This window comes from Nilaparvata lugens, chromosome 6, assembly GCF_014356525.2.
Source record: "Nilaparvata lugens isolate BPH chromosome 6, ASM1435652v1, whole genome shotgun sequence".
Taxonomy (NCBI): Eukaryota; Metazoa; Arthropoda; class Insecta; order Hemiptera; family Delphacidae; genus Nilaparvata; species Nilaparvata lugens.
In genome coordinates, this window is record NC_052509.1 from 12451 (window position 1) to 34618 (window position 22168).

The 22168-nt window shown below is 33.4% G+C and overlaps 1 protein-coding gene across 13 annotated transcripts; it reads right to left on the reverse strand.

Moving 5' to 3' along the window:
- Nucleotides 1-2676: 2676 nt before the first annotated feature.
- Nucleotides 2677-20857, reverse strand: LOC111057425. 13 transcript variants are annotated; one of them, XM_039431517.1, is made up of 4 exons: nucleotides 20182-20857; nucleotides 17043-17547; nucleotides 4440-4643; nucleotides 2677-4003 (listed from the first exon to the last, which is right to left on the reverse strand). In XM_039431517.1, exons 2-4 carry the CDS (start codon nucleotides 17180-17182, stop codon nucleotides 3931-3933), a joined length of 417 nt encoding a protein of 138 aa, XP_039287451.1. In that variant the 5' UTR covers nucleotides 17183-17547; nucleotides 20182-20857; the 3' UTR covers nucleotides 2677-3930. The 13 variants fall into 13 exon arrangements, with proteins under 13 accessions (XP_039287451.1, XP_039287457.1, XP_039287454.1 ...); XM_039431523.1 differs by having other exon boundaries at nucleotides 17043-17310; nucleotides 20031-20857; XM_039431520.1 differs by having other exon boundaries at nucleotides 17043-17421; nucleotides 20031-20857.
- Nucleotides 20858-22168: the final 1311 nt, after the last annotated feature.

The window sequence follows — 22168 nt, forward strand, 5'->3', positions numbered from 1 at the left end:
CCATCTATATTCCTCACAGTGAAATTTTGCACAATGATATAAGTTCATGAGATTATGTTCAAAGGGTTAGATGCCCTTCATTTCAGTATTTCCTAGTGGAGAGGCGCGCTTAAGGATCATGCTATGAAAATGAAAAAGTTTTCTTAAGAAAACATTTTTTCCAATCATTACTTTCCGAGACATGAGCGCTCAAAGTTCAAATTTTTGGGACAGAAAATTTCAAATTCGGTACGAGATAAATCCATGAAATTCAAAGGATAAATTCTTCATGGTATTGTGTGATTTAATAGAACAAAAAAATTTTCTGAGAATATCAATTTTCGAGAAAGTTATTCAATTTACTAAAAATGACCAAAAATAACGTTTAGTTGAGTTTTTTTGTAAGTTGAATAACTTTCTCAAAAATTGATATTTTCAGAAAATGTTTTAAAATTTTCTTGTTTTATTCAATCAACAATACCATGAAGAATTATTTATCCTTTGAATTTCATGGATTTATCTCATACCAAATTTGAAATGTTCTGTCCCAAAAATTTAAACTTTAGGCGTTCATATATCAAAAAGGATCGGAAAATTTTTTTCCTAAAGGTGCGTACAGATATACGCGCCTCCAACACACTCCCCGCACGCTCCGCACTCGCTCCGCAATCGCTCCACGCACGCTCCGCACTCGCTCTGCAATCGCTCCGATCATGAACGTTACAGGAGATGTTAGATCTTCTCTTGTTCCACTCTTGCTCCCGGTCGATCATCAATCGATCTGCTCGAGTGACTGACGTTCGATTGCGGAGCAGAGCGAAAGTCTGTACGCACCTTTAGAAAACTTCTTCATTGTGATACATACAAATCAAAAAACTTTGAAAAATATCACCAGTAAAAGAAAGTTTATATAGTCTTTGCACAGCCTTAAGGCGAGGGCCACACGAGCGCACAAAGTACGTCGCCAATGACACCACACGAGCGTTGAGTGTGGTGCGTCAACATCAGTTGGCTTTACGCAATGGAACCAGACGAAGCAATAACTTTTGCATTTCTGCGCAGTTCAAAAATCACCGTCCGTTACGACTTCCGTTACTTGGTACGCACGTACCTCGTGTGTTGTCACCAATTCACTTCTATGTATTTCTACAACGGACGTCAAAAAGTAAGTTCCAACGGACGCACTTTATGCGCTCGTGTGGCCCTAGCCTAAGACGTAGACTGCAACATAGTAGGCCTATTAGGCCTACTTAACTTGCTAAGTAATTAAAACTACAATTTCTACAAGTTTGTTTAACACACCTGTTTAATTAAGTAGAACTCGTCTGACCTTTGCATGGGGAAATTCCTTCACCAATTCTTCAAAATCTGGGGACTGAACTATTTTATGTTGCTAGACCACTATTTATATGTGCTAGACCACTCAGACGTTCCTGGGACATTGTTGATCTTAGAAGAGTCTTCATTAGCTCGAGGTTGGAAAAGCTTCTTATATAATTTACCATTCACATTTGATATTATAAATTTATTTATTTGTATTTTAAAATTTTCCGTTCCTTAAAATTTGCCGCCCCCAAAACCTGCCGCCCTGGGCGGCCGCCCGGTCCGCCCACCCCTGGGGCCGGGCCTGACCTGTCGAATTCTATGTCGTAGATTCGTAGATAAACATTGTGACGTTGGTTTTCGACTATTTTCTTGAAAGAAGTTTCATGATACATTTTTGGTCTAAAAATTTATCCGTTTTTTATGGTACGTTTATAAATGTTCATCAAATAGTACGGTTTTTGAACGTTTCAAAAATTTGAACAATATAAAATAAAAAACATTTATGAAATACAATTAAACGGAAGAAATTTGGACAATATCCATCAAATATTATTTGATGGATTTTTATCGTTTTAATATTGAGATAAAAATTTTGAACAACTTTACATTCTAAGCTATTTGCAAGGTTAATGAACTCTACTCAATTTAGATTTATTTATATTATTTATTTAAAACTCATTATTATTACATGGTAATTTGTTTGTATTCAAATGTCTTTATAATATAGGCTATATTCCAATGAATTTTTCTATGATATATGAAATTCTTTGAGAGATGAAAATCTGAATGGAAATGTTCTGTGAGGTAAAATGTGCTGTCAAAAGTTACTTCCTGGATGCCGATGGAAATCAGGTAATAAAGGGATAGTAGCGGTTGTAAGTAGTTGAGAGGCCGAAAAAGCAAATAGGTTGAAAGAGGGTTGCGGAATTGAAGAGAGAAAGAGAAAGTTGGTGGAGAGTATAAGTGAGATAGTATGAAGAGGGTGTGAGTGAGAGAGTTGGAGACGATGTTGTTGGGCGAATTCTGTGTGAGGACTTTTGGAAGGGAAGCCGAAGAATGTATTTCGCTGATCTTTTATCTTGTTACCCTACTCATGACGTGGCAGTACGCTTCTGTTCAATACAGTAGTTTCCAACCTTCGACAATATTCTACAATACGAGCTTCAGCCTACGCAACGAGCATTCAACTTACTCAACATATAACATGTCTTACTTGTTGAATATTTCAGAATTAGATTTTTGTATGATTTCAGTTTTTGGGAAGAACAAGTTGTAAAAATAATGGATGTCTTCTATTGAAGCCAACAAGTAAGAGGGTAATTAAAAATACTGATCCAAAACTAAAATGTAGGGCACAGTGAGAAATGAGTAGTTATCCAGGAAGTAAATAATTGCACATAAAGTAATAATACTTATGAATGATCAATTTGTCTCATTTTCTATACAGGTTATCTACAATACAGATCTATGATATAATAATATAATCAATCTTATATTGTAGGATAGAATCTTTAAAATTTATAATACAAGACCAAATTTCATCTTACGAGATATAAGACCTGTCCTCCCTATTGTACTTTATAGATTACAATAGAGTTGTTGTTATTATAATATAATGTAGTTACTATTGACCCATTATACGTTATATTTGTATTATAGTTATCATTCATCAATCTTAAGTTCTATGAATATGATTTTAGCTCCTTGATTGGAGATCGTTTTGAGACTATCTACTCAAACAGGTACTTGATTTTCTTCATCAAGAGTCTCATTCACACCCAGAAGTGCTATACGGAACTCCACTAAAATTATTTAATGAATCATTGTCTTGTAAGTAGTGAAATGTAGTAGTAAACACTTCTATCTGTTTATAGTAGAGTAAAATACTGTCTATTAGCTATTTATAGATATAACACGTGTTAACCAGCAGGCTAATTGCTCTATGAAATAGAGCTCGGAAATAATGAGTGATAAGATTTGTCCTGTTCATATGGTTACTGGAACGGGTATGATCATGCCCGTTTGCATAGGATTATCGTATGTATACACCCATAACCACAGTGATTATGTAGCATAATCTTTTTCTAACGGTAATTTTCTGATTTTTTGAGAAGAAATGTCACTAAAATAAGCGTTGTTCTCGGTCACGGTGTAATTGAGATCTAAGTGCTGTGCGAGCTTCATGAAGAAAGAATTATGCGCCATTAGATTATAGTGGGCTTGTGTTATATGCAAATTCTACATCAACACTGAGTAGAACCACTCCATTAAAAGCTAATAGCAATTTATTTATATTGGTTACTACCATTATAATAAATTAGTCAGGGAAGTTGGAGCTTATCAATTCACGTCTGAATATTACGTTAAAATAGCAACGTATTCTGTATTCATGGATGAACGATTAATCTATCATTTTTTGCGATATGATGATTATTCCTAAGTGAGAATTTTATGGATGTTGATAAGCGCGACTGGAACCTGAAGTATTATAAAAATAAAATTGATTACTGTCATCGAGGTCATTCATCATGTTGATAATTGAGACTTTTTGTTTCGTAAATTGAATCGAATTTACGCGAATTGAATATAATTTACGAAATTTAATCACTGACCTTTTAAGGGCTACTATAGTGTTGAACTACGAGAACAGCATGATCTGAGCAATAATGAACCAACCAGCTTCTTATTTCCAGAGAGGCTGGAAAAACATCAAGAAAATCTATATCACATCACAACATACTAGTATCTTTGATAGCATTCAATGTACTCTTTCCACTCTTAATCTTATCACTTTCTTTCTTGACATTGATGATATACTTTGGCCACTGTAATAAGCTCGAGCAAAAAACCCACTTTGCTCATAAGCATGCTTATCTTACAAGCTTACACATCTATTATAGAAGTTTTCTCACCCTTTCACTGAAGATTTCTCAGTTTTATTTTTTTTATAGACCTGTTTAGGACAATTTTTCCTGGAATGCTTTTCCGGTTTGGAAAAGTCCAATGCCAAGTAAACCGCAAATATAAAACAATGGATATTTGGTTTAAGCATTAATCAAGGGATGTTTGTCTTGAAAGTTATTCATATATGATGAAAATGATCAAGAATATAATTATTTTAATTGAAAACTTACTGGTAAGAAGGTGCCTTGCGCTTTTTGGAAGGATGATCTCTGGTGCTGTCAACCTGAGGCGCCAACTCCATGGAGTGAAGGACCCCTCCTCCTCCTGACCCGGCAGTGGCAGCCCCCCCACTCGCCTGCTGCTGCACTGATGACGCTGATGATGCTGACTGTTGCTGTCCACTTCCCAGGAACATCGGCGTTGAACACGAACTTCTGCAATAAAATTAAATAAGTACTTTTTAAAATTCAATATTATGTAAATCTTAATATTGTTTACCAATTGATAAACAAAATATATTTTTCAATTTTTCTTAAATACCGTATGTTTAATGTTATTAATAATGTTTAGGATTGACGTTGCTGGATCGAATCAGGAATGATATAATAAGAGAGAGAATAAGCGCAAAAAACACAATAATGGATGTCATTGGAGAGAAACAATTAAAATGGTATGGACACCTGCGCAGAATGAATGAAGGAAGACCTTTGCAAGTATGGAATTGGATACCAGCGAACAGAAATAGGCGTGGAAGACCGCGAAAGAAATGGGTATCCAATGTCCACATTCAAATGGAGAGTAGAGGTCTCTTTGAAGGAGACTGGATAAATAAGGAAAGATGACGATTGGGGTGCGAGAAGCGACATAACTGAAGTTGCAAAAGCTCGCTATATCTATATCAGCATATATATATCAGCATATATATATATATATATATATATATATATATATATATATATATATATATATATATATATATATATATATTGTATTTAATATATATAAAATGTTTATTGAAGAATGCAAATGTCCACTAATCTAATATATAATTAATATTTGAAGTATCTTGGTTATATTATATATGATTAGTTATATTACATTAAGAATATGATTTTTACTTTCCTTGCCCTATTACTATAGGTAAGGAAAGTATTGCTTTCCGAAAAAAAATAAGGTATGTACCCCAATTTCTAAATTAATATACGTTTCAAGGTCCCCTGAGTCCAAAAAAGTGGTTTTTGGGTATTGGTCTGTATGTGTGAGTGTGTGTGTGTTTGTGTGTGTTTGTATGTGTGTGTGTGTGTGTGTGTGTGTGTGTGTGTGTGTGTGTGTGTGTGTGTGTGTGTGTGTGTGTGTGTGTGTGTGTGTGTTTGTGTGTGTGTATGAGTGTATGTGCGTCTGTGTACACGATATCTCATCTCCCAATTAACGGAATGACATGAAATTTGGAACTGTCCTTACACTATAAGGATCCGACACGAACAATTTCGATCAAATACAATCCAAGATGGCGGCTAAAATGGCGAAAATGTTGTCAAAAACAGGGTTTTTCGCGATTTTCTCGAAAATGGCTCCAACGATTTTGATCAAATTCATACCTAAAATAGTCATTGATAAGCTATATCAACTGCCACAAGTCTCATATCTGTAAAAATTTCAGGAACTTCGCCCCATATATGCAAAGTTTGATTTTAGATTTCCAATTATCAGGTCTCACATATAATTTAAACAAAAAATTTCTAGTGGAAAAGATTGAACATGAAAATCTCTTCAAATAATGTCCAGTAACATTTTCACCAAAAATTGAAAATAAGCTTGAAATTTGAGAAAATGTGATCATTCAATTGCAAACTGGTGGCAGCTGTTGATTCTATTAAATCATTCACTAAGAAGAGATAGCAGATCTCGTGTGTATCCAGCGTTATTGTCCTGTCACCAGCTGGCTCATATCTTTGATTAGTAGATTTGAGATGCGCGGGAACACTAGCGTCAGGTGATCAATTTTCATAACGGCAAGGAAAGTTGTGTTAGTGCGCCACACCAGATTTTTTATTTTTATTTGTCTATCTGTATTGTACTGGTCTAGATTATATTATAAATAGCTGTATTAATTCTAAAATCATGTTAAAATATAGGTAAGAAATGTTTTGAACTCGTGGCTAGAGCACAAGATTTCTTTTTCTAGCCACGCCAATTATTTAACTACAAATTATTTAATCATTTTGATGTAAAACTGTTGTTAATTGGTGAATAAAATTTGATTTGATTTGATTTTGTATCATATGTTCAATATCAACTCATAAATTAGATATTTCAGTTTGAAGTTATACTTGATTTCTTCAGTGAGATAATAAGAACACATATTATAAAGATGAAGTAAAAACTATATTGTCAGTTCCACTGACAATTATTAGTTATTGTTAGTGAAACTGACAATATCGATGGTATTTCACGTTTTCATTTCTCCTTTTGAAATACGTTTTTTCACCTTTATATGAAGAAATGTCACAATATCTCTGTTCATAGAGTAAATTACACATATTATTATTGAGCTCAATGATGATAACAGAAACGTCCTATAGGATAACTCATAAAAGCAAAAAGTGAATTTGGGTAAGGATTTTATTTCTATTGGATAATTCATGTTTTTATTGAAGTTCTATACCCTATAACATCAGAATATGATTTGAGAAGAGGTTTGAATTCCCTGCAATGGTAATCACGGACAAGTTTTGACACATGAGTCTTATAGTACCTCCCAGCATCAGAAGATCAAATGGGAATAAACTTAAATTTCAATTATTGACTTTTCAAATCTTCATCAGAGAGTAATAGCGTATAATAGAATAATAACTTAGTACTATAATCTAATAGGGTATTTGAGCGATGTGTATGAACCTGAATAGAGGCTGTGAATTTTAAATTCCAATTGAAAGGTAGTACTGTTGCAGTGAATTTTCTTTGAACTCACTTTTTGGAAAATAGGTGAGATGACCGCTGCAGTAGAAAGGAAGTTTTCTTTCCAATGTTGCAAAGTTTCCTCCGTTGATTTTCTTTTCAATATTGTTATGTAAGTGAATCTTGAGCTCATCATACAATAGTTCAAGAATATCAATCAAGTAATGCAATCTCCAAGTTTCCTGCAGTTGATTTCTACTATGTACATTTATATCCATTATGATTCATTCTTATAATTGCTCAATACCAATTTCAGTCATTCGTATATCTCTTTCCACTTTTCTCTAATAGTAATCTCATAAACTCTATAAAAATTCTTATCATGAAGCTGAAATGGATCAAGATTAATTTCATGATGGTTAATAATCATCAAGCTGTAACTGATCTCAACGATATCAATAATATTGATAAATGATAATCAGATGGATGACGAATCGGATTAAGATTGTTGATTATGTTAATAATCATGTTTGGGCAGACGACGTCACAAATTCAGTCACGAGTTCCAAGTTGATTCCAAGGTCAACCGCCCGCAAAGTCTCAAAGTAGGGGAACAGAGTGCATTCAGTAGGCTAATAGGTGAGATTAGCTTTTCATCAAGTGCATACGGGGAATGCGTTCATTTCTATTGAGATGATTGGTACAGATTGATGATTTTACTGGTCTATCCAAGCAACTGGATGATGACAATATTGCATGATTGAAAAAGCCTATGAATCTATATTTTCTATATCTATACTTTCTCATGAGAATCTATATGAGAATCTATACTTTCTCATGAGTATGATTTTTGAGATTACTATAAGATAAAACTGTTTGCTATGTGAAAATAATTTTCTCATTTGTGATAGGTTTACAATCATGAGTGATAAGTTTGTTCAGTGTAGAGTCATAAGAAATGATTCATAGAGCCCATGAATCATAAGAAACTGATCTAGTTTTCTCGTAAATATGAAATCTATCCTTGTGTAGCTGCTATTGGGGATTTTTCATATTATTTTCTATACAACACCATGTGTATTTTATACATCAACGAAGATAAAATCACTCCGCTTATATGTGTTACTTGATTCAAATAAAAACAATATAAAAACTTTTTTCATGATATTTTCGATACAATACCATGTGTATTTTATACATCAACAAAGATAAAATCACTTCGCTTATATTATGTGCTACTTTATTCAAATAAAAACAATATAAAAACTTTTAGCACCCTTTTATTAGTAACTTTAAATGAACAAAGATGTAGCAAACTGAGAATAACTGGATCATTAGTCCCTTCTGTCCTATTACAGAGAAATGCGAAGGACACTCTTCCTGACCACCTTTTGAAATCTCTCCACTAGCTTGAATATGGATTCCAGTTCATCAATTTATTTGGATTCACAGTAAAAACAACATCTTTAGAAAGAGATTATAATTGGGTCAACTTTGTGGGATATTTGAATTCCTTATCAATTGCATGCTTCATTCTGCTTGGAAATAAATTGATATACAGTACACAGTGAATTTCCCATACAAGTTGTTCTATCGTAAAGACATAGTGAATACATAGTGAATATTCTCCATTTTAAAAATAACTGAGTGTTATATTATTATTATTCTATTATTTTGAGCATGTAAATTCGAAAGAGTGGTTTGTATAAATATTTTTGGACTGAAAATGTTGAGGAAATCTAGAAGACATAACCTCATTTCGGACTTTTGATGTTACCTAAATTTGGGAGAGAAATAGTACAAGGTATTCTTAGTTTTCTCTCCCGATCTGTGCTCCAATGTAAAAAAGAATAAATAAAGAATACAATATTTTTTATCTCAAGTGAAATTTGACTAATATATGTTGAAGGAATTGAAATAAAAAGGAATGGAGTAGCTTTTGTAAATTTTGTAGCTTTTGTAAATTAAATCTGAAGAGATTTTTGGTTGAAAATGACATTCAAGATATTCTGCGAATTACTTGTTCCTCTATCTTGAATCATTATATGAGGAATAAATAATTCATATCATAATCGTCTTGATCACTCTCATTGACCGATTCCTACTCCTCCATTTAATAGGTTATGCAAACTGTTTCACATAGGATGGGTTGACTAGGAAAACTCAATGTTGAAGAATATAGAAAACGCCGACTATAAATACGACTGTGGGGAAAATCCTTGAAACAAGAAGGTAGCCTTGGCTATCACATGTCATCAGAAGCCTGACTTGATATCGAGGAAAATGCTCTTCAATATCCACAATGTATAGTTGTGTTACAACACCTCAATTAAATATCCAATACACAAACCAATGACGGACAAGTTCAATTGAATCATTTCTTCATCATTGCTAAGACAATTTTCCCGCAAATGAGTAACCAGACTCAGTGAGAAGATGGAGACTGTGATAACTTTATTTTCCACAAACAACACAATTGAGCTATTATTTGGAGGAAAACTATTCCATATCTTCTCACCATTCTTGAGCCACTGATAGCTCCACGAAGAATGTTTGGAAAATCCATCATTTCAGTTTAACATGATCCAATAGAATGAGAATAGTTAATCTTTATGAGATATGTATAAGAAGAGATGGTAGCAAGAAATATGAGTGGGAAGGGAGGGTAGAAATAACATTGAATCTTAACAAAAAATTTGATCATTTTACAATAAAATATATTCTATGTATTCTTGATCGAGTGTCGGAGAAGAGAGAGCCAAGTGAGTTTAAGAATTCTAATTCATTAAATCATGGACTAAGGTCTAGTAATATGAGCAAAAAATTCCTGGTTTGTATTTGTAACTGAAATTGGTAATGAAAAAACTTGAACTTATTTTTGGAACTATTTTTGGAAAGACACAGTTTTGAGTTGGACCTGTTTTTCCTCTCCCAATATACCATTCATATATTATGATTTGTGTATTATCAACTGTATTGATGAATAGTGATACGGAATGGTTACGTGTGAATAAAATTGGAATAAAAAAAGCGGAGTCTGCTTCTCTGATTTATTTTTGGAGCAGGAAAAGTCTGTTAGCCATAAGCCAAATTCAATTAGGATCTACAGGTTGTTGTCAGGTCAAGTAGAGAGTTTTCCATGCTCTCAACTTCAATGTATCAGATTTTGCTGATTGTCTCATATTTTTGTCACACCTGAATGCGAATGATATCCAAAAACTGCCATGTAAAACCCACTCAGAATCACGATCGCAATTTTTTTTTGAGCCGTGTATACTGAATGGCGACTCCATCCATTGCCAACAATAGATAATAGGATCATGTTAATTAGAAGAAATCTTTTGGAGTGAATTTTTCTGGGATACATTATAATGTATGAAACAGCTGATCAAATTTGGTGGTCGTTTTTCCGCTGCTCGGGTATAAAGCTGCGTTTACACCACAAAATGTTAATAACTCAAATCTTATAGATTCTATTGGATTGAACATAACTAATCATACACATGATGAACATATGTCAAGTTCATTGTTTGTCAAGTTCCGTTTAATCTAATAGAATCTATAAAGATTAATTTATTAACAAGGATTAAGTTATTGGTGTATACCCAGCTTAAGAGTGCCATCCTTCAACTTTTTTTAGAAAATTGATTTTTAATATAAAAAAGTTATATTCAGAAAAGATAAAATTTCAGAATACTCTTCTCAACTTACTAAGATTCATTTTACCGAGAATATACTAGTAAGAATAAATAAATTGAAATAATTATGGCATTACAGGACTATGACTACTACCTACTTAGAAGAGTTATAACACAAGTCGCAAACTTTACAAAGACCAATAAATAGAATGTGGTATATGAATCCTGGAGCTGGAGTGCAATACATATATTTTACCCTGATGAAGTGATAGGGGGAGTACGGAGTAGCCTACTTATAACAAATGGTGTGGATTGCCGGAGGCTTTGAGCTTAATCTCTTATTATTTTCCGGTAAGCAAGAACTCTGCATCAAGTTAACCAGAAAGCTTCTAGTCTTAGGGCCATTATAATTTCAATAACATTCAGCCGCATTTTACCTTGAGCAGTAAGAACAACTAGTTCGCTATTTAAACGGCGGTTAAAGTGGTCGTGAAAATAACGGCGATCATACTGACCGTCATCTCTTCTAAAATTGATTGCATCTTCAAAGGATGATTTTAATTCAAATGAGAACCCTAGTGAAGCACTAACGTTTAGACTATCATTAAAATTGATAATATACTGAAAGAACGTTCAAATGCTACCTGAAGTGAATGTAATTCTTCTAAACTACTGCTGGAACGCCCACTCTGTCCGAATAACCTATAAAGTATACCTATATTCATACAGGTTTACAAAACCTATATGGTTCCCTGATCAATTTATAATTCGTTGCTTGGAAATAAGATTACCATTTAGAAACATCTAGTTGAATCTGATTATAATACATCTATTTCCTTATGGATCCATCAAATGCTCCAAAGTTTGTTCCAATATAAGAAATGTAAAGTATCAGTAGAGTGAAAAAAAGAATTTCTATAAAAAAGAAGTTGGAAAAGGTGATCTCGATTGTTTTTTTATTTGCGTTAATTGGATGATTTTTCAAAAGTTAAATTCGATTCATTATTTTTAAACTACATAATATTTTCTCTTGATGATGATTCTCTTAAAAAAACATGCAAAACCCACACAGAATCACGATTGTAATTGTTTATTCTTGAGTCATGTATATTGAATGGCGGTTCCATCCATTGTCAACAATAGATATAAAATCATGTCAATTGTTTAAGGAATTAATTAGAGAAAATTCTCCTAGGAAACATAATAATTTTTGAAACAACTAATTTGATGGTCATTTTTCTCGCTGCTGCTGGCATGAATAATCAATAATCATTCTAGATTTTGCTCATTTCATCGTTTCATACTTCCATCTTTATTCTCCTCTCTGTCTCTCAAATTTGACTCTCTCTCTAAATTCAACTTTATTTTCATCTCTCAGTCTCTCCTCCTTTTCTTTCTCTCTCTTGATCTCGCCCTTGTGATTTAATCTAATACTAATGCTTGTGCTAATCCTTGTGCTTCTTCAATAATATTCAATTTCACTCTTTGCATTCTATATTTTCCAAGGCGTAGCCTTAGTAAAAACGTTCTTTTTTCTTTTTGGAGTATATGTATGAAAACTCAATTTATTATTCAGTTCCAAACATTTCCACTCAATATCCGGTTATTTCCAATAAGATGCTCTTGGAAAATAATTTAATGTCAATGAAAAAAACTGGTTGAAAACGCAAATAAAATAATACAGAGTTGATGAAAATTATGGAAACAGCTTAGTATCCTTTTACAATTATAATTTGACAGTAACATAGAATGAAACAATCTTCAATCTCAAACTCGTATACGTTTTCTCTGACAGTAGGTTCTATTGAGGATGGTATTCGAATTGAAAAAAGCTAATTTTTTGGTCAGCTTTTTTCATGGAACTACTATTTTTAATCCAACTTCAATTTTTTTTTAATAGGATGATGGTCATTTATTATACGGAATTTCGATACAGAATTCTGAAAGAAAATGAATGGTAAAAACTACAGTTACTGTTTTTAAAGTAGATGTAGTAAATACACAAACCGAGAAATAATATCTCAAACCGAAATACTAACAATCATACAAAAATGAAATAAATTAGTACGGTACATAGAAAATCTAAAGAATCCTAAACTTCACTTTTTCAGGTGTTAGTAAACACTTATACAATAGTTACATCTACTCACATATTTAAAACTTTCAACAGAAAAGTTGAATCTGTACTCATTTTATAAATATTAATTTCCATATAATTTATCAGTATCTTCAAATGTGAATAACTTCGAAACAGTTTGAGAAATCGATGTGCAGGTTCTGCCAATCATTTCCTTTTTCATTTCCTCCAATCAATTCTGTATCGAAATCATGCATTATATGACCACCTTCCAATTTAAAAGTTGGATTCGAAATAGTGGTTCCAAGATGACAGATCAAAATTGTGAAGGGACAGAATAGCTATTTATGTATTAAGAGCGTATTGTGCGACTTTATTGCTTGCGCATAATTTTGCAAGAGCGATAAAGAAGAATTACGCGCGAATTACATACAAAATTTGTTCTACAACTGCACAACCTGTTAAATTACTTATATCTGGCGGAGTTAATAAATAATTCGTCTTCACTGATATCCATCATGGCTGCAGAACCGGTACAATTACCGACTTTTTAGGTAAAGATCTGACCTACTTTTGGCGAGCTGCTTATCATCAGCTGATTAGCAAGCGTAAAGAAACTCTTCTGCGCATGCGCGAATGATTAGCGAGTGTAAAGAGTAAATATACTGCGCATGCGCAGATGGTTAGCGAGCGAAAAAGTAGATTCTCCTCAGAAATAAGCTGTTTTATGAGGAGAATTGATTATGTAAATATTCTTATTTTACACGCAGTTGTAGAAAAAAGTAGTTTATTAATCTATATATATAAAAGCAAAATGGCACTCACTCACTCACTCACTCACTCACTCACTCGCATAACTAAAAATCTACCGGACCAAAAACGTTCAAATTTGGTAGGTATGTTCAGATGGCCCTTTAGAGGCGCACTAAGAAATCTTTTGGCAATATTTTAACTCTAAGGGTTGTTTTTAAGGGTTTAAAGTTCGTCTTTTAGCATGTATATTCTTCTTCTCCCAATCTCTTATTATAATTGAAATTTCCATATCATATGTTACTATAGAACTATAATCTAGATAGAGTACCTCTTCGAAACAGTTGTTAACTGGCAACTAAATTAATAATTTTGTCAGGTTGGCATTAAGTTGAGTTGACTTTGTTAGGTTGGCACCAAGTTGAAGATTTAAATGCATTTATCGCGGAAAAATTGATAGGGCACTGCTACTTCAATCCTGGGAATATTATATTACTAGCCGTCAGGCTCGCTTCGCTCGCCATATCCGTTTAGCCAGACGTTTAGTCTGGACCCCCGACTGGATTGTTCTAACATATGATAAAAATGCTCAAATGAAAAATGCAGGCGAGCGAAGCGAGCCTGCTGATCTCATTCTTGGACGATCCAGTCGGGGGTCCAGGGGGCGGAGCCCCCTGGCTAGACGGATATGGCGAGCGAAGCGAGCCTGACGGCTAGTGTCATATAAGATCACAAATGGAGCCAACTGTCAAATTATCCGTGTAAATAAATATCGAGCTGTTTCCATAATAATTATTAATTATTATCACCAACCCTGCATTTATTTTGGGGATGAAAATTGTTGTTTGTACTTATAAATATTCAAATTTTTTAAAGCTCTGTTAACAATATCACTTAAGAGTTTCATTAATCACATTTATTTTTTCATTTAGTATAATTCGGAAATTTATTTTTGAAAGAGAGAGAAAGAGGGACATTACTGATTGGACATAAAGATCAAATATGTTTTCTATTTCAATAAACATAGCCTACCTACTCTAAACTCAAGACAGAATCAGAAGAAGAAGTATTGGGACTTCTTTTGCATATTACTCATATACCTATGTTTAGTAATTCCATATTAGCATTTAGTGACAGTCTAGACAGCAAAGTCTAACATTCAATATGTGAGCGAACACATTGAAGCTGGGCAACCAGCCTTGTCAGTTATTAAGAGATTCATTTATAGTTGTCAGTATCCCTGATATATGCTATCAATGTTCCCCATTCAACCAATGAAGTGAACCTGTATGAAGTGAACCTGATAGTATGAAGTTACCGTCATCCACCGTATATGCGGCCTTCACCTTAGCCGACCGTAATTACCGTACGCTGGTCAGGCTGGTATCCCCACAATCACTCTAGTCACATTATCCAAAGTTGTTGCATTCTATTCCTTACTAGAAACTGCAATCAAGATAAGGATCAGGCCTACTGAAATACAATCAAAATAATATTTTCATCTTACGCTTACGTGCTTTCGCTATCAAATGGCGAGAGTTGTTTGTCCGCTATCAAATGGCGAGAGTTATTTGTTTAGTAATTCAGGTGTGGTGAGTGATAAATGTATAAGATTTTTTATTCGTATCAATATCACAAACGTTTGAGAATAGTTTTATTTCAGAGAAATGATGGAATAGAATATACAGTTTTATAACTTAGTTCCCAACTATTAACACTGAAGATTTGATAACATGGACTTTAAAATATAATATGAATTATTGGTAAATATTCTTATTTCATGTTGAAAATGTAATGGAGTGGGCATTGCTTTTTCTCTTATTCAATTGACAATTCTCATTTTTCTCTGCAATAAACTACAGTGACGTCCACGTTATAATGGAAGTGAAGAAAGGTAGGAGAACAGCGTTGCCGATTCTCTGCTTTGCCACTGCCTTCTATACTGCCATTATAACGTGGACGTCACTTCAGCCAATAATGAGAAACTTCTCAAGCTGAAAGTTTATCTGGTCGCTTGATGTGATATGATGTGATATAGCATAACGATATAGCATATTGATGTGATATAGTATAACGGGAGAAAATTAAGGATGAGAAATATTAATAATCGAAAAAATATACTTTTTGCAGAAATAACAGAACTGATGTTCATCAAATAGTAATCATCTTAGGATTATACAGTAGGCACTCACGTTTGATTTCGATTTTCTCACAATAATCGCCTATTGAACTTTATTCCAAGTATTTGCTATTGTTAGGCTATAAGAATGTCCTTTTTGCTGAACGTACAAATTTTCTGGCAAGAAACACATGATACCTTTGAAAGTGTATGAGACGTAGGATTCAGATTTCTCACTGAAGAGATTCATTTCTCAATTGATTTATCCATTCTAATCTAACTGTCATTTCAATGAATCGCCGCATTTTGGTCGCAGTCTATTACGATTAGAAGTGAAGCTTCGAAGATCGAAGCTCGATTCAAGCATGCTCCGAAGATCAAAGCTTCACGATTCAATAGAAACGATAGAATAGATAGTTAATATTTTTCGTACTTCGGTAATTCAATAGAATAATGTAATGTGTAGAATTACCGCTGGCTGCAACATTAGCCTCAACTCTTACAACAAAGAATAATCACGACCATAAAAAGAGATTTTGGTTAGTCTCCTATGTAAAATCCTTGAATTACTTGTGTATGGATTACAATGGAATCAAGATCTGGCGAAGCTCGATTCATATTTTTTCATACTTCTCAAAAGTGATTTCTTTATGTGGGTGGTTGAACTCCAATGTGATGGGGTAAATCTTAATCTTGATAAAAGTGTGTTCTCCTAGGAAGTTTTTGATGCAAAGAGGAGCATCATGACAACATTCATAGTAATGCGAGATCAATGAACTCAACTGAGTTTACTCAAGTTTAATCAATTTCTAATGGACAACAAACCTCTGATGTTATACATCTATTAGTTATTATATCGAGACATTTCCTTTCATGACCACTAACCAACTAACGTATACCCACTTCAATTGCTCAACTACAGGCATTGAACTCCCAGGAAGTGAAATATCAATCAACAATTGATTTATATATCTCTTAATATCTCAGAGCGATTTTCATGCTCAAGTTGAATGTAGTGAAATTCAAGTTTATGAGCGACTATATGGAAAACTCCCACTTCAATTTATTAATTGATAGATGATAATATAATGATGATACTGATAAATTGATAAATGAGGCTAATGCTGAGGATTTCGCATTACAAATCTTCACTTACCGAGGTGATTCATAGTAATAGAAGATTTGTGAGGAGAACCACCTTGCGTTCATTCTCATCTACATACCAAGGATTGGTATCTCTCAAGGGCCTACAAATTCAAGTTGATAAGTGAGGGAAGTTCTTGGACACAAGCTTTTTGCAAGTAGTGTTTCAATTCAATATGGTTTTTCAGTAATTGAATAATTTACTCACTGAGGTAGTTCATAGTAGAGAGGCGTGTGTCTTCTGGGACGCAATTCTTCGAGAGAAAGAATGTCCTGTTCCTGAAGGAGTCGCGTGTAATGGCCGCTGGCCACATCCTGTCCGGCTGAGGGAACGCTTCTAGCCACCATTCCGTCTACCTATACACTTCACGCATGCTATTTTCACACCGATTTCCCATGTCAATTGCAATTTCCGCTCGGATTTTCACACACAAAGTCACAGAATAACTAAAAACTCTGGCACAACTCCACTGAACCTTGACAAGGTTGAAGTTTGATGATATTTCAACAAGTCATGTTCCCTAACATGTATTTTCAATAAGCTTTGAACTTCTTCATAATTTCAAAATTTTACGTTTCTCTTGTCACTGAGTTGTGAAAAAAATTGTGAATTTGATGAAGTTCTCTCCGTAGTGTAAAAAGGTATCTATTGATAATATGAAGCTTTAAAGTTCAATTAAACTTTGAGAAATTATGTTATTATAGTATCTGGGCTGTGGAAAGATTGATTATTATTGGTTATTATAATAAAATAATTATTATTATAATGATTATAATTAATTGGTTATTCAGAAGGGAGAATAGCTTCAAGTATTAAGAGTGTAAATCAGCTGATTCCATTTCACAGTAAGGTAAAAACTGGATGAGAAAATAATATTCAACAATATACTGTACAAGAAAACGATGAGACACAGTCATCTTGAATTGAAATTGGAAAGAAGTATTGAGCTTATAAGTTTATAGAACTTTTAAAATACGGTACTCATATTTTTCCAATATAGGAGTTATAAACCTGGTTTACTTATGCCTATTTGAACGCGAAACATTATACAAACAATAATGTTTAAAAATCCCAGCAAGAAACAATGATTCAATCTTGCAATAGTTCCAGGTAGGAATTGATTCAATAGAGAACAGACCTATATGTGAATGAGTATATCAATTACGATGACGCTTATCGTCAGGTAATCTCTCTAAAAAGTGCCGTAAACATAATGAGAATCTCTCATGCACTTTAACGAGCCAAGTATGGCCATGATTTGCATTCCGACAACATAACACACCCCTCTTGCACATGATTGGGATTAAACCGCTTCTGTTTTGTAATTAATATGCTCTTATTCACAGACATGTATCACATAAAATGGTTTTTTGTGATTCATCTTCCACTGTCATTCAAAAATCTGTGCAAGTTTCAAATTTTCAGAGCTAGAAACAAACAGTTTCGAGGTGAAATTTATGATTCAGGTGATGATTATCCAAACGAGAAATAAGTTTATTTTATTCAAGTTTTATTTATCAAGTCATTCTATGTTTTTAAACAAATATGCTGAATTATTGCGGAGGTATAAGTGATAAATCTCATTCATTGATGCAGTTTCAGTAAGATTCTTCTTTATTTTGATCCAAGGTTCTAGGCAGGATGCATTCCCTGGATTTCGGATTTCCTTTAACTCCCGATTCTTCTCAAAAAAGATTGCGTTATGAACAGATTTTGAAAATTTCTAGAGTAGCTTCTCGCAATAACAGTTTTCAAACTATAATGAATGAAAGTGCCTCCATAACATGTATTTTTAACGATCGAATGAAGAAGACTTTCTTTAAATATAAGTTCACTACTATTCCAAATCTAAAATACTGTTGAACTATCCCATGGGAATGTGATATTTTTTCGAATATCGAAAGGAGCTCAATTTCAATTGTGTTGTCATTTTATTTGGAAAATATTGTTTATTGATTACTGTGCATGACGTTTGGCTGCTTTTTTGAACGATATAAAATATGATAAAATGAGAGCTTTAAAAGAATTTAGATACAAAACTGTGTTGCGTAAGATTCTCTTCAATGTTCAACAATAATTTTGACGCTTGAAGGTGAGCTCACATGTCTATTGATAAGAGCTGTTAGGTACTTTCAAGTTAGTTCAAAGGCAGGAGTGACTAGATTCCCGTCGAGTTTCAAGTAGATTGAATTTGATAGTCAAAAGTAGCTACTAATACCGAGTTTTGATTTGTTTATTTTATTTGTCATGTTCTACTCTGGCATGCTCTGCCCATGCGGGATGAAACCGTTTATGGCTATCGATATTATACCGCTGTCAGATTGTATATATATATTCAATGTAATAATGTATTTATATGTGTATATGAGGATTCAAATGTATTCTCCATACGCAGGCAGATTGATGTTTTTTCACGATTGTTGAGTAATTTCACTAGTAAAATATTCGGCTATTAACATTCTCATAAGAAAACGTAGCTTACTACATTGCATACGCTTTGTATTTTATTCAATGAGTATGTATTGAGGATGAAAATTAAATTTAATCCAATTCTATCTGATGGGCCGCTCTCTAAGAATACGGCCCGATTTTGAAACTTAAGTCGTGAATAGGGAAACAATCAATAGAGAAAATGATATTCTGAAAGCAGTACCTTTAGTTTCTTTTGGAGATTAGCGAATTCCAATAAGTTATATTATTCTGTCATCTTGAGATTTCATAAACGTTAAATTCTCTTCGAAACTGTGATAGGCTATAATGTGCCCAAAAGCTGTTATGTGGTAAAAGCCTTTTACATTTATCTTAGATTGAATATTGATTTAGCAGGACCCTGAATTGTATGACTTGAATGAAACACATTTTCATTGATTTGATTTTCTTAACAGTATTTTTAGAGAATGGAATTACTCTTAAAGCTGATGAGGAAAACTTGCTACTTATAAAAAATATTCAGGATAAGTGAACACTGTAAAACAAACTTCAAAAATATAAGCAATTCGCTCGAAAGATGTCAGGTTTCTTTAGAAAGCTTTTTCTCAGCAACCCTACAAAATAATTTCCTGAATGCAAACTTGAAACATGTTTAGCGATGCGCTTCAAATATTGTGCACTTTACTATTCATTTATTTATCTCGTGATCAAGTGAGCTACTACCATTAGACCCTCATACACAATCGTAAAACCATAGATACGAACGTTTCACAAAATCCAAACGAGAGCACTCTCAATAGTTGTTATCGGTGCTAGTGGTATGATTGATAAGATCGCGCGCGCACACACATACACACACACGCGGGAACAATATGAATCACAACAACACTGATTGACAAAAGAATATTGAGCGTACTTCATGAGCTAGCACGCCGGCTACCGGCTTCAAACTGACAGCGCACAGCGGACAGAGAGCAGAGCGCTTGTAGCGAGCAGCCGAACAGCCTTCAAACGCTCCACACAGTTTTCCTTCCGACGCAGAAAACGCGCCGCGTTTCAGTTTCAGCGACAGCCGACCGCCGCTCAAGGGGCCCCTCCGTTCACCAAACTGCCCCCCACCCTGTCACTGATAGACGTCATTCTCAACCAATCGTATTATGTAGAATTACGAGACCGGCGACTCCACTCTTATGTAACTGGTGTAATAATCTTACAACGACCCTCTTCCTCTCCCACTTCAACATCACTCGTTCCTCGCTTCAAAAGATTATTCGGCAATAAATTAGTTGTTATTGACCAACTACATATTGATAAAGCACTGATGAGCTGAATGAATATTTGTCTTGATTGTTTTAGAATAGTTTCTTGCATGTCGTGTATTTGTTTTTCTGAGCACTTATTTGATCTTTCATCTTATAATTGATGGAACACAATTTGAAGGTAGTTAATAAGAAACTTAGGAGAGAACTATTCATCTTCTTCAACAATATTTGTAGAATTGTTCAAAAATGGAATCGAACATCAGAATGCTTTTCCTCTTTCCAGTTCATTCTATTTCTTGAATAGAACATTCAATACGATGAAAATCACATTATTCCATGATAAGGTAATTTTATTTCAAGGTAATTCATGATATCTAGCAGTTAAACATTAATGCAAACCTTATTTTCAGATAACAGTAAAACTGGGAATGAATTTACTGGGCCCACCCAGGGAAGCAATAGGAGGTAGTTTATGTGATCACATATATTTTGAGCCACAAATGGCGACCACGTGCTCTCCTAAAATTGAAGAATTGTAGATATCTGTTATTTGTTGTAACACGTGCTCTGAACATATTGTATTTAAGAATATGGATGCTCGAAGAGCTAGAATAATAAAAAGAACCGTTTCTTGAAACTATTGAGAATGCAGTTGGATAGCCTACTTAGCCAGACGACAGTGGTATTCTTTTCAAAATAGTTTGAAACATTCATTTATTTATTCACAATGCAAATGACACTAATGTAATAACATTGAAAGATAAAATAATAAGGTAGTACTTGTGCTATTTTTCTTCCAAATTTATAGTTCACAAAGTCCAAGATAAGGTTAGAATATCACAAGTACAATTTTTATAAAATTTTGGTTTAAAATAAACATTAAAACAATAAATTTTGAATTTAGATGGCTTAAATTCATAAATTAATTAGAAATATTCCACTCAATTACCATTTTTAACAGAATCAATTCTTTTATAGAAACTTGTTAACAGTACTCTAAATGTTATTCACATACACGTTTACAATAGAAAACACATGGCCCACTGTGTTTTGTGTTAAACTTTGTATATAGCTATAGCATAAGTTGATGGCAGGTAGATGTAGATGATGTATAGCAATATAGATATATAGTTAGGAGAGAAGTGAAATGGAGATATTATGTAGTTCACAATGTAACCACGTGGTTAGCATATGCTACAATTTTACCACGTGGTTAGCATATGAAGTGAAGTAATTATATTACTATTGAAGCAATTATTCTATGAGTAATTATTTGAATAAACATAATATGAGTAGATGTCTTTATAAATTAGGTCATGAAGTAGGTTAGGCTATGTATACATTATTTAGTACAATGAATTATAATGTAGGCTAATGATTATTATAAGCTAAGTGAGTTGGTTGAAAGCTTGAAACCGAATTCTTATGCTAAAGGTAAATTTGTAAATAGAATTAGGTATGTTTTATTGAAACATGTTGACAATTAGTATAGTGATACAATGAGTATAAGAAACCTGCTTAATTAATTGAGTAGTAATTAATTAGTATCTTATTAATTTGATGTATTCAATTCAATTGTAATGAATTGAATGACATTGTATAGATCTTCATTTCATGTATTTATTATTGAAATATTTTTCA

Coding starts and splice junctions, on each gene's coding strand:
- LOC111057425 (XM_039431517.1), bottom strand. CDS start 17,182: ATGGTGGCTAGAAGCGTTCCCTCAGCCGGACAGGATGTGGCCAGCGGC. Junction 4,644..17,042: donor CTCTACTATGAACTACCTCA/GTGAGTAAATTA, acceptor ATTTTATTGCAG/AAGTTCGTGTTCAACGCCGA. Junction 4,004..4,439: donor CGCAAGGCACCTTCTTACCA/GTAAGTTTTCAA, acceptor ATGTTTTTCCAG/CCTCTCTGGAAATAAGAAGC.